The following is a 12950-nucleotide window of genomic DNA, read 5'->3' as shown; positions in this document are numbered from 1 at the left end:
TGAGATTTTTAGTATTTTTTTTTTTTTTTTTTTTCAAAATAGTCTGGCTTAGTCCCATTGTTGTTGTTTTATAATTTCAACCAAAATGCTTATAATTTCGGTAATTAACGAAATTCGGTGCTTGCTGCAAAGATCAATGACTATATAGATCACTATTTTGCTTAGTTTTCAAAAAATATGTGTACGTAGAAGCTTATGGCCAGTTTCTCTAAGACGACTCGAACTCAAATTCGTTCGAATCACGACCAAACTCCTGTTATTTTAATAAATATTTGTTTGATTGAATACAAAAAATGAATGAAATATTTTTCATAAAACAGAAGTTTGGTAGTAGTTCGAACGAATTTGAATTCGAATCGTCTTAGTGAAACAGACCATTAAACTTTTGTGAGAGTACGTATTTTAGCTTTATGTATCGGATTCCATCCAAAAGCTAATTTTGTTTTCATGTGTTTTCATCTGTGTGAATTGAAACACCATATGGATTAGGACAAAATCTCAAAAGTTTTGCTGGGGAGGTACCTAAAGGAATGGACCGACATAGTCCATTTTGAAAGTGTGTCTTATTTTGAGAGTCATTTTTCTCGTTTCGACCATTATGGAAACATGGATTTGCCTACCAAAAACTTGATATCGTTGTAAACAGAATTTCTAGGAGTACCTTCGGTAAACATTTAAAATACAGAAAAAAATTTTGATCATTTGAACATTAACAAAGTTTAGAAAAAAATTCGAGATCCAAAGTTTGGACCAAATCGGTTCGATTTTTGTGGGGAAGCTAGAGGAAGGAGTTGAGCTATAAGCACCATCTTCGAATTTTATATAATATTCGACGAAATATTACGATATGGACATCGCACCAGCCACTACACATGCTAACCGTAGGTTTTTTTTACAGTTTTCGGGTCATTTTCTCAAGAAGTATGGACTTGCCACTGAAAAAAAAACTTGTACCATCGTAATAGGGGCCTTGAGTGCAACCTGTTGCAAGAAAAATCAAAACTATTAGAGAAGGGACCTAACCTGCATTTTTTCCGAAATTTGGTGTGGGAATTATTTGAAGGAGATGACATATCGTCGGTGTCATGCTTAAGTGTTCCATACGCCATTTTTTACTTTTTTCGCGTATGCTCTTTCTTAATATTTGGTCGGCTTTTTCCTATCTGTAGTTACCGACAATTGTCGGTAAAATTAAAATGCTTATAATTTCGGTAATTGCCGAGCTACGAATAAAAAGCAGTCGTAAAGTTCTACCGACAGCAAGAGTGTTGTCAACTTTTATTTGAGCTTTTCATTCATATTTGTCTGTTCTAATGTTACCGACATTTATCGGTAACTCAAAAACTGAGTTAGAGAATCGCACTACTGTCCCCCTATTCTGTAACATTTTAACAACTTTACTCATTGTTCATTTTACAACAACTTCATTTGTTTGTTTTGTAGTTTTTACAAAAACAAAAGAAATTTTAACAACTTTTCAATCGATAAAAGTTACAGAATAGGCCTATAGTTCTAGTTTTCGAGATATGTTTTTTCAGGTATGTAATAAATATTTTAATAATTTACAATTTTAAAAATACATTCCAAAAACTTTAATTTTCAATTTAGAAGGTTTGAATTTATTGAGGCAAATATGAGAAATATTTTTTTGTCATTCCAGCCAGCATTTGGAAGACTGTTTTTTTTTTCAAAAATCACATTGCGGAGTCTACTAGAGTCCTTTTGGTGATCAAAAACTAATTAAGTCGATTGTATGATCAGAGGGACTCGTTCAATTTAAAATACAACAACAAATGTGTAGCAGTCACAAATAAATCATTGATGCGTTGACTATGTGACTATTTTTTATACCCTCTACCATAGGATGGGGGTATATTAAGTTTGTCCCTACGTTTGTAACTACTCGAAGTAATCGTTGTAGACCCCACAAAGTATATCACGAATATTGTCCATTATTTCATTTTCCATTTCAGAAAAAAAGGATAAATGATTTTTTATATGTAGGTTAAGAAAAAAATTCCCAGTACGAATATGGTCGCGAGCCAATTTTTGGTTGTTGCGGACAAAAGTTATGGCAGTTTTATTTCGGATTTTAAAAAAGAAAATATTATAAAAACGCTAATTATTTTAATGAGCCCAATTGTTACAAAAAAGTTCTCTCGCAGTGACTTTAGCGAGTAGATGTTACACAGAACTCGCAAAATGTTACACAGAACTCGCGGTATGTACATAAAATTGATAAATTATTGAATATAAGTAAACTTTTTTCAAAATTAAGGCCCATTTAGTGGTCATAAAATTACATAAAAATTTGTTGTGGATCAAAACTTCACGGGGAATCAAATGAGACTACAATCATACAGATTGTTGTTATAGGTTTGGTGTTACAGCCAAAATAAGCACATATTTTGGTCAAAGAAGAATTTTTTGTTTGAAAAAAATATTTTTTCACATGCATTATGTAGTAGAAAATATTTGAAAAATCTATAGGAATGCTTCCTTCATTTTGTTTAAATCTTCCAATAAAATAGACGGATTTTGCTTTATTGACATTCATATTGAAGCTTTCCCATTAGGGAAGGTAATTGGGTTGATGAGGATATATCCCAAAGCTTCTGAAATGGAAACAGAGGTCAAATAACCCATTTTAATTTATATGCATTATAAAATACGTGTAAATCGCGTAAATATCAAAATCATTTTGTCCGCATCTGATTTTCATGTACAGCAAGACCATATCTTTTAATTTATATATATTTTTCGAAATTTACATTGGGGGCTAAGATGTAGCATCGGCTGCATCCAAGCATTAAAAAACCTATAAAATATCGCTAATTTGCGCAAAGTGCATACAATTTTGTCCGCATCCGATTTCAGCGTTCACCATGAAAATCGATATCGATATATATCTATTTCATGGCGATCAATCAAGAACCGTGGATGTAGCATCAAACACTATTTTTTGGGATAAAATGAATGTAGCTTCCTTAGCAGTGAAGTTTTCAAATCTCTGTTTCCGCTAAAACGAAGATGCTGCACTAGTTGTTTCATTGCAGTGGATTTTTCTACTTTGGAATTTTTTGTAACTCGCGTTTTAGTAGATGGATTTTCACGGGGATTGATTTATTGGATCAGGAACGTAAAAAACTAAAATGTGCAATCAAGTACGAAGAAATCGAATAACAGTTGTTAAAATTAAATATAGCCACAGCTTCCACGCAAATTATCTTTTAAAGCCAATATTTTTTGCCACGTAAAAAAAAACATTTCATTTTATCCAAAAGCATTTAATTTGTATAATATACAATCACGAGTCGCGTGTTCTAAAACAGTAAACCTTGGCTTCAGCTATGTTAAATTTTCAAAAATATTGGTGATATATATTCTTGATCAGTGTGCAATTCTACATTGATATAGCCATGTCCGTTCGTCTGTGGAAATCACTCTAGCGTCCGAACGGATTGACGTAGGTGGATGAAATTTTGGGAAAATCTATTATTTGTACGTAGGACTTTTGGTAATGAAAGCGGGCTATGTTGGTCCACGCTTTCGTATAGCCCCCATACAAAATGACGCGTGACGCGTCGTCGTTTTAAGGAATTTTTAAGATATTTGTCCCATTTTACCACCGAATTGTTTGTAATTTGGTATTTTGTGTCTCCAGAGGCCAAAAAATATTCCAACCAAAGTTGGTTTCTATAGGTCCACGTTTTGGTATAGCCCCCATATAAGGCCCCATATAAAGTACGCGTCATTTTAATATATTTTGAATGTATTAGACCCATTTGACCACAGAATTGGTTGTAGTTTGGTATTTTGTGTCTTCAGAGGCCAGAAAACATTCCTACCAAAGTTGGGTTATATAGGTCCACGTTTTGGTATAGTCCCCACATAAGACCCCTTATAAAGTACGCGTCATTTTAATATATTTTGAATGTATTAGACCCATTTGACCAAAGAATCGGTTGTAACTTTGTATTTTGTGTTTCCAGAGGCTAAGAAACATTTCTACCATAAAATGTTTATATAGGTCCACGTGTTGATATAGCCCCCATAATACAATATCTCCCGATTTTCGATATTTTGAACGTTTTAGCCTCATTATCACACCGATATCGCTGAAATTTGGTATTTAGTCTTCTTTAGGCGTATAAAACCATCCCCCAGAAATTTGTAGGTATAGGTCTACGCCATCATATAGCCCTCATAGAACGGTACCTTCCGAATTTTGGTATTTTGAAGGTTGTGGCCACATTAATCCACCGAAATGGTTGAAATTTGTGGTGGAGGGTATAAAAAGTTCGGCCCGACCGAACTTAACGCTTTTCTTACTTGTTTTCGTTATTTATTGTCACATATTTATCCTCTAAAGATTGAAAAATGCTTAATCAAAAAAGGGGTTATGCAGGTGTTTGAAAAGTGATTAGATACATGTATCTTCGGATCCTATTTTGAACAGCTAGGTGATTAAACACTGATTGTTTTGTTTTTTTTTTTCAAACATAACGGTTTGATTGTATATAATTCTCAATACACTTTCTACAAAACTTTGATATAAATATAACGTATAATGTTATGAGTAGTGAGGAAAAAACAACACATATCCAGGTTTTGCAAAGTGAAATGAAGAAACAGTATACTATAGTGATAATTAAAAGTCACAACAAAGCAGAAAAGAAAACAAAACAAAGGAGAGAAACAAAAACAAAGAAGAAAATACGACTCGAAAAAGACTTTATATGCCATCAGAAAATGGGCAAAAATTGCTCGAAATTAATGCAGAGGAAGACTCATTTGTGATTTGTTTAGAAGAGTCGCCCGATGTTACGTTTTCCTCCCGACAAAGGAGTCATTTATGATCAGAAAATGAGCTCGTATTCCAGCTTTTTAATCGTGCAGTCAGATCAAAAAAGACTCGAATTTGATTAAAAATTTCAAAAAATGCTGGCTGAGATATTGCTCCATGTGATTTACAAAATTTTGCATTTGCATTTTATTTTTTTAAAAAAATGTCTATAACTTTTATATTCCAACTGATATTCCTCTAACTTTTGGCATAGATGTTCTATATACTATTACTAGTAAATCTAGTAAAAATTCATTAAAATGCGTTTATCTCAAAACTGGCAAATGGCGTATGGAACACTTAAGCATGACACCGACGATATATAGTCCATATTCTGAGCTGGCGGTTATCGCTTTCGAGAGTTACCGTGCGCACCATTTTAGCGAAAAGTTTTCAACTTTTGTGGGGGAGGTACCCAAAGGAGTGGACCGATATACTCCATATTCGCAATATATCTATGTATTACGACGTGCAATGTGTGGACCACATCAGATGGCCCATCTTCGAACTTAAACTAAGTTTGGACAAAATATTACGAAAGCCAAATTTTGGACCAGATCGGTTAATCCGTTCGAGAGTTATCGTGCGCACCAGCCAGCCAGACAGACACAAAGACAGACGGACATTGCTAAATCGACTGAAATGGATTTCGTCCGAACATACTTGGGGCCTAAAACCATTATTTCGATGAGGCACATTTTGCACGTATGAAAGTGTATATACCCTCGTTAGCAGGTGTTTTAAACATTCAACAAAATATGCAGACTGTTTTCAACTGGGTTCAGTAGTTTTGTAGATATATAGCATTTTTTAAAGAAATACGTTATAGGGCAAGTACTCCGCCCCTTCCGAAATTCAACAAAATATGTAGCCTATTGTCACCGGGGCTCATCCCTGTACAGATTAAGAAAGAAAAGATTAAGATTGAAAATTGACAAACGTGGGCTTGGTCAAATTTTTTTTTTTGCATAAAAATAATTTGGGTTATGACAGACATTTCAAAAAAACAAAAAAAAAATTATCCAAATCGGTCCAGCCGTAGATTCTGCCAATTCGAATTTTACAATAAACAATCTTCCAATAAGAGTCAAGTTCGTAAAGACTTTTTATTATTTTAAGCCAGTGAATCTTAACCCTATTTTGATTGGCCCGCTTTTTTATTATACATTATATATTATTTATACCTATAATGTATAATTTTTACTTATTTCATAAATACCTGTATGGGCTTTATATCTTTAACTGGTAATGCGCTGGCTAACCAATCATTAACACCTCCCAACGTAGCATCCCAAGCAGTATGAGGCGAATACATTGCAATTGCATTGGCAAAACACATGGATACGATACGTTGTTTCCAATCTCTGCAAAAATTAATTTTCCAATATAACAAAAAATGCGACTACAACAGCACTTTATTATGAGATTTTACTTTTGTGTTATCCTCTTAAGGGCAGCAAATATTGGTGGATGATATGACAGAATCATATTGGCCTTTTTTTCAATAGCTTCATGCATAACAGCTTCAGTTAAATCGTTTGTAAGGATGATCTTCTCCACTGGCCTAGAAAGGTAACACAGTTTTATAATTATAAATATAATAATTACACTGTACAACAAAATCGAACTTTTTTAAAATTACAAGAAACCCCACACAGATTATGATAGAGGGAAAAAAGAAGACACGCGTATCGGCGTTTTGAAAGTTAACGTCGTAAATAGGCGTGGCAAGTTCCACCCATTTCTACAGGTTTTGTCCCACAAAACTTCATTCTAGATAGAAGACGTCAAAGACAAAAATGATCTCCATCAAATGTCAATATAAATGAAATATGTATTTGCAATATATATCAAGAAAATATATACATCAAGTTTGCCAACAAAACATTCAAATATTTTTTGAATAAATTTGTTTTGTTTTTTTTTTCGAGTTGATGCATGTAACATGAAAGTAACATGAAATTTAGTTCTAGACGAAAGGTGTTAAGAGAAGAAATATTCTACATAAAATTTCATTGTAAGTCCTAGAACAAACCACATATCTGAGTAAAATACTTTATTAAGAAAATGACGTTACAAAATTAGATATTTTAGGTAGAAATTATTTGTTAAACTTTTAGACTCTTAATTAAAATTTATTCCATACTGGGTCAAAATCTCCTAAAAAACCTCACTTTTTGCGGGTTGTGTCAAAAGAAGAAATGTTCCAAATCAAATTTCATTATGAGTCTCTGTACAAAAGAAATTTGTAGCTATACATTTAACATCTCCAGAAGCTTTCGCATGCCAAAACCATGGACGTTAGGACTCGTATGTCATATTCACAGAACAGTAGCCGTGGACTATCCCCGCATTTTCACATACAATATCAAGAACCTATGACTTATCCTGATGATGTTATTTTAGTTTATAGTTCTAAAATACGTAATTTTTCAAAGTCCGATCTGGGTTATCAATATTTTCCCTATATATATTCACCATAAATATTTCAAAAGCAGTTTGTATCGAGCACACATAATCTTCTGAAAGAATTTATTATCAAAAAAACTTCAAAAAATATATATTTTGTGACCGCAAATAACGAAAATGTGAATAAAAACGGTAGAATATGGTCCTAAATCATATATGAAAAGCGAAAGCTTCTGGAGATTTTAAATTTATAGATACAAATTTCTTTTGTTTAGAGACTCATATGGTCTGTTCCTTTACTTTTGAAAGTGGTAAAACCGGCAAAAGTAGCAAAACTTGTAATCTGGTTCCATATGAATTGTATGGTGTCTGAAGTAAAGGAACGCTTTTCGAGTAAAAAGTTGTAAAACTTGAAGATTCTTGCACGTAAAGGAACAGAGCTATAATGAAATTTGATTTGGAAAATTTCTTCTTTTGGCACAACCCCCAAAAAGTGAGATTTTTTAAGGTGATTTTGACTCAGTATGGAATAAATGTTAATAAAGATTCTAAAAGTTTAACAAATAATTTCTACCTATAATATCTAATATTGTAACGTCATTTTCTTAATAAAGTATTTTACTCAGATATCTGGATTGTTCTAGGACTTACAATGAAATTTTATTTAGAATATTTCTTATTTTAACACCTTTTATCTAGAACTAAATTTCATGTTTCATGCCAAATTTATTACAAAATATTTAGGTGTTTTGTTGGCAAATGAAATATGTATTTGCAATATATATCAAGAGAATATATACATCAAATATTCTCTTGATATATATTGCAAATACATATTTCATTTATTCGGCGACTTATATTGAAATTTGATGGAGATCATTATTGTCTTTGACGTCTTCCATCTAGAATGAAGTTTTGTGGCACAAAACTTAATAAACTCGGATAAAGTACAACATTAACCCTAAACGTGATTTTACTATTGGCAGATTCCTGGCGTTTAGGTGCGATTTAGAGTTTTGGTGTATTCGGGGACCTATAGTAAAATTTTATGACAAATAATTTTGTAGAATATTTTGATCTGATACGATCTCATTATAAAGGAGTTTTTAAACGTTTTTGAAAAAATTGACCAAAAAGACCCCTTTAGTGACTCGAGTGAGGGTTAATTTTTTCATAAAAAGATACCTCGCATTATTGTCAGTAATATTGCCAAAGACACTTTGTACATAAAATGCAAGGATTCCAAGGAATCTGATGTCGAATATTTCAAAACCTATAGGAATTGGCGGAACTTGTCACGCCTATTTAGGTTACTTCCCGACGTAAACGTTCAAAACGTCGATGCACGTGTCTTCCTTTTTTCGGCCCTCTTTCACAATCTGGTCGAATTATCTTGTAATTGTAATTATTTTTTATGTTGTACAGTGTTATAAATGTTATACATATTTCATATTTTTGCTTGGGAATTCATTAATTTTCATAATTTTCATTTCTTACTTTTGATTATATGGCTCTAGTAACAATCCCACGTTATCCCATTTCTCTGCATAGGACAATGGGGCAAACTGTTCCAAGCTGGCTACAACATCCTTCAGAGCTAGTCCTCCTGCCATATTTGCATAAAAACGTAAGAACTGTTGACCTTTTCCAACCTTTGATTTCAACATTAAAACAACAATAACCAAAACACACACAAAGACGTATAGCAATAAAGACCCGAACAAATGCATTTTCCAAAAACATATGCTAATAGTTCCACATTTTGGTTGCAGATGGCTACACAACTCACTGGAATTGATAACAGCAATGCCAATCGTTTTTGATTCCCATTTCTCGAGGCAGAAAACATTAACGTCGTGTTTTGTGGCTGATATTTATTTCTTCACTATTTCTTATTGTTTATTTAATAAAAAAACAAAAGTCAACGCCGTCAAACTTGAGTTTTAATGTTTTTCTTGTCAATATTCCAATGAGTAACAGTTTTCGTTTAACAGAATGTTGCTATGATATCGTAGCAACAGAGGTTAACTCCCTCTACAGTTAATTTTTCACAATTGACTTTTCCTATCTTATAATATTGACATCTTTGACACACAACACGTTAGGGGTTAATAATTTGAAAAAGTTACTTCTCCAGGAACCAGGGTTCTAAAGTGGCCGGTTCCCTTTGTTTACGAATGAGACATGGGAAAACACAATCAACTGATCGATTCACTGAGAGCATAGTGGAACTAGTTGAGCTATTTTCGACCAAACCAACCTAAATTATTAAATTATTTTATTTTACAACAGTGGTCGTGTGATGTATTTTTGCTGTTCGAGTGAAAATACTCATGGTTTAATAAGAAAGGTTAGCTAAAGCTTCTTTCGACTGTTCCTAAAACGTCAAAACAACCCTGTAGGAAATGTCAATAGTGAATCTATACTGACTTACTATTGACATTGTCAACAGTACTACTGACAAACTGTAGACAACTAATGTAATTTCCTATAGACATTTTGTATGAACGTGTCATTCGAAAGTCAGTACTGACAATGGAACTAGTATGTCAATAGTAAGTCAGTAGTTCCTGAGGAACCATGTGTTGACATTGGAGGTAGTGAGTCAGTATAGACATTGGAGGTAGTAAGTCAGTATAGACATTGGAGGTAGTGAGTCAGTATAGACAATGGAGGTAGTGAGTCAATAGTACCAGATTTTCAATACTAAAAATGTTTAGCTTATTTGCAACTTTTCATAGATAAAACAGCTATATAGTACGTTTAATAAGAAGATGAAGCTACACATTTTTTTAAATACTATATTTCATTAAAGAATAAAACAAATAATATTGAAAATGCTAAAAATGTACAAATTGCGTATTACAGTATTTTTATCTTTTTAAATGGCTAAGCCAAAGATTCCACATAAGTAAAAATTCGTAAATAAAGACTATGTTTTCAAGGCTGCTTAAACATTTCAACATATAAATAATAAAAAACGTTTTCGTTTTATTTTCTTGGCCAAGTCGCACCAATGACTTGTCTGCTTAAAGTAGTTCTTCTTCTGTTGCACTTAACGTTTTATCAGGCGATTCGCTGAATGTTGATATAACATCTAGGAATTGAAAAGAATAAACATGTATAAATAAACATAAATGAAAAATATGTCCTTAAATTTGCTTGCCTATTACAGCTGTATAACATTGGAAAAATCTCACAATCGATTTTTGCCAAATAATTCTTCAACATTGTAATACAGCATTTCCAGCGAGTCGGGACAATATATACATCAGGCTCCACAATCTTCTCTAAAGGTTCCACATAATGTCTAATTGTCGAAATTTCACCACAAATGTTGTTAGTCGCCTCAGAATTCGTACTTTGCTATAGAATTGTTTATTTTTCACATGTCTTTTATATTTTCTTTTGCTCACACTTGTTATTGAAATTATATGCCTTATGTTTTCAAGATATTTTATTGATTTTTACAAAAACACTTTTTTCAACAACCGCCAAACGATTAAGAAAATTAAAAAAAGTATGCTTCGTTGGGCTATCATCTGTCAATATACACAATGCTTCTTCTTATTAAGGTAAAGGTATCAATAGTTGACAACCTGGTGACGAAGTGTTGACTTTGTCACCATATTAGTAGACAAAGTGGCGACATGTCAACACATGACCCCACACTTCCCTGTAGGAAGCATGGGGACATGTGTCGACATGTCACCACTTTTTCTACTATTATGGTGACAATGTCAACACTTTGTCAACAGGTTGTCAACAATTGATACTTTTACCTTAATAAGAAGAAGCATTGTTTATAGTGAAAACTGATAGCCCAACGAAGCATCTTTTTTTCTTTATGTTCTTAATTGTTTGGCCTAAAATAATGTGTTTTTGTGAAAAATCAATAAAATATATAATTTTAATAACAACAAGTATGAGCAAAGGAAATTAGGAAAGGAAATAAACAGACAAGTGAAAAATTAGACAATTCTATATCAAAATGCAGGTTCTGAGGCGGCTGACAAAATTTGTGGTGAAACTGGTGAAACTTCGACTATTAGACATTTTATGGAATCTTTAGAGAAGATGACGAATATTGTCCCGTCTCGCTGGAAATGATGAACGCATCTTACACCTGATATTTGGACACGGCATAATAATGATTTAGAATGTTGAAGGGTTATTTGGCAAAAATTGATTGCGAGATTTTTGCAATGTTTATACGGCAATAATGTAAGAAAATTTAAGGACATTTTGTTTATTTATGCTTATTTATACATGTTTATTGTTTTCAATTCTTAGAAGTTATTTCAATATTCAGTGAATCGCCTAATAAAAAGCGAAGTGCAGCAGAAGAAGAAATATTTTAAGCAGATAAATCACACCAATTCTTATGGTCATGAACGATGATATTTCTGACAATGAAAACGATTTTTTATTATTGGTTAGTCTATCTTGAAAACATTGGCTTTATTTACTATTTTTGTGCTTATGTGGAATCTTGGGCTTAGCCCTTTATAAAGATAAAAAGACTGTAATACGCAATTTGTACTTTTTAGTATTTTCATAATTATATGTTATTCTTTAATAAAATATACTACTTAAAAACACACTATATAGCCTTTTAATCTATAAAAAGTTTCAAATAGGCCAAAAAACTTAATAGTGAATAATTTGGTACCAATGTCTCCATATGACCCTTTATGTACTATTGACTCACTACCTCCAATGTCTCTATTGACTCACTACTTCCAATGTCTCTACTGACTTACTACCTCCAATGTCTATACTGACTCACTACCTCCAATGTCAACACATGGTTCCTCAGGAACTACTGACTTACTATTGACATACTAGTTCCATTGTCAGTACTGACTTTCGAATGACACGTTCATACAAAATGTCTATAGGAAATTACATTTGTTGTCTACAGTTTGTCAGTAGTACTGTTGACAATGTCAGTAGTAAGTCAGTATAGATTCACTATTGACATTTCCTACAGGGTTCCTACAGGGAATATACACAATCTTTGTATGTGTGTGTGCTGTTTGAATAATATGCCAAACAATTTTAAAAACAATCATGGTATAAGTAAAGAGGTAGATTTAAATGAAAAAAATCTATAGAACCCTTGTTTTTCATGAATTCCTAAAACTTCAAAATAAAAGCAACAAGTGGCTTTGTTTACAATCCATTTTTTGAGCATTTTATAAAAAACGCGAAAAATGAATGAATAGTTAAGTTTTCTCCACATAATCGAGTTGTGAATATGATAAGCTGATTGTTTCAATGCAAATCTCACCAATTTCTTCCATACAAATGGTCTAAAAACAATTTTCAAAATCATTGAATTCGATTGTTTTTAAAATTGTTTGGCATATTATTCAAACACCACACACACATACACAGTTTGGTTATATTGTTTTGAAGTTTTAGGCATACTCGAATGAAAAAAATTAAATTGACAAAAAGCTTTGGCTAACCTTTCTTATTAAACCATGAAAACAATCGAATTCAATGGGTTTTAAAATAGTTTTCAGAATATTTGTATGGAAGAAATTTGTCAGCTTTTCATTGAAACAAACATTTTATCGTATCCACAAACTCGATTATGTGGAGGAACCTTGGCCCTTCATTAATTTTTCGTGTTTTTTATAAAATGCTCAACTTTGGTATTGTAAACAAATCCACTTGTTGCTTTTGT

General features: G+C 32.5%; 1 protein-coding gene across 1 annotated transcript in view; it reads right to left on the bottom strand.

Annotated features, from left to right (window-relative positions):
• LOC141396428 (NIF3-like protein 1) overlaps nt 1-9338 on the bottom strand; it is a 91688-nt gene extending 82350 nt beyond the window's left edge. The window contains exons 1-3 of the mRNA XM_073971893.1: nt 8753-9338; nt 6279-6410; nt 6066-6210 (exon numbers count right to left, since the gene is read on the bottom strand). Of these exons, the coding sequence (XP_073827994.1) occupies nt 6066-6210; nt 6279-6410; nt 8753-8985 (510 nt within the window). The 5' untranslated portion in view covers nt 8986-9338. The remainder of the gene's footprint in view (nt 1-6065; nt 6211-6278; nt 6411-8752) is intronic.
• Nucleotides 9339-12950: the final 3612 nt, after the last annotated feature.

This window comes from Musca autumnalis, unplaced genomic scaffold, assembly GCF_047663935.1.
Source record: "Musca autumnalis isolate F117 unplaced genomic scaffold, ASM4766393v1 scaffold_3, whole genome shotgun sequence".
NCBI lineage: Eukaryota > Metazoa > Arthropoda > Insecta > Diptera > Muscidae > Musca > Musca autumnalis.
Note: the sequence above shows the minus strand (reverse complement) of the source record. Positions and strands in the feature narration are given on the sequence as shown.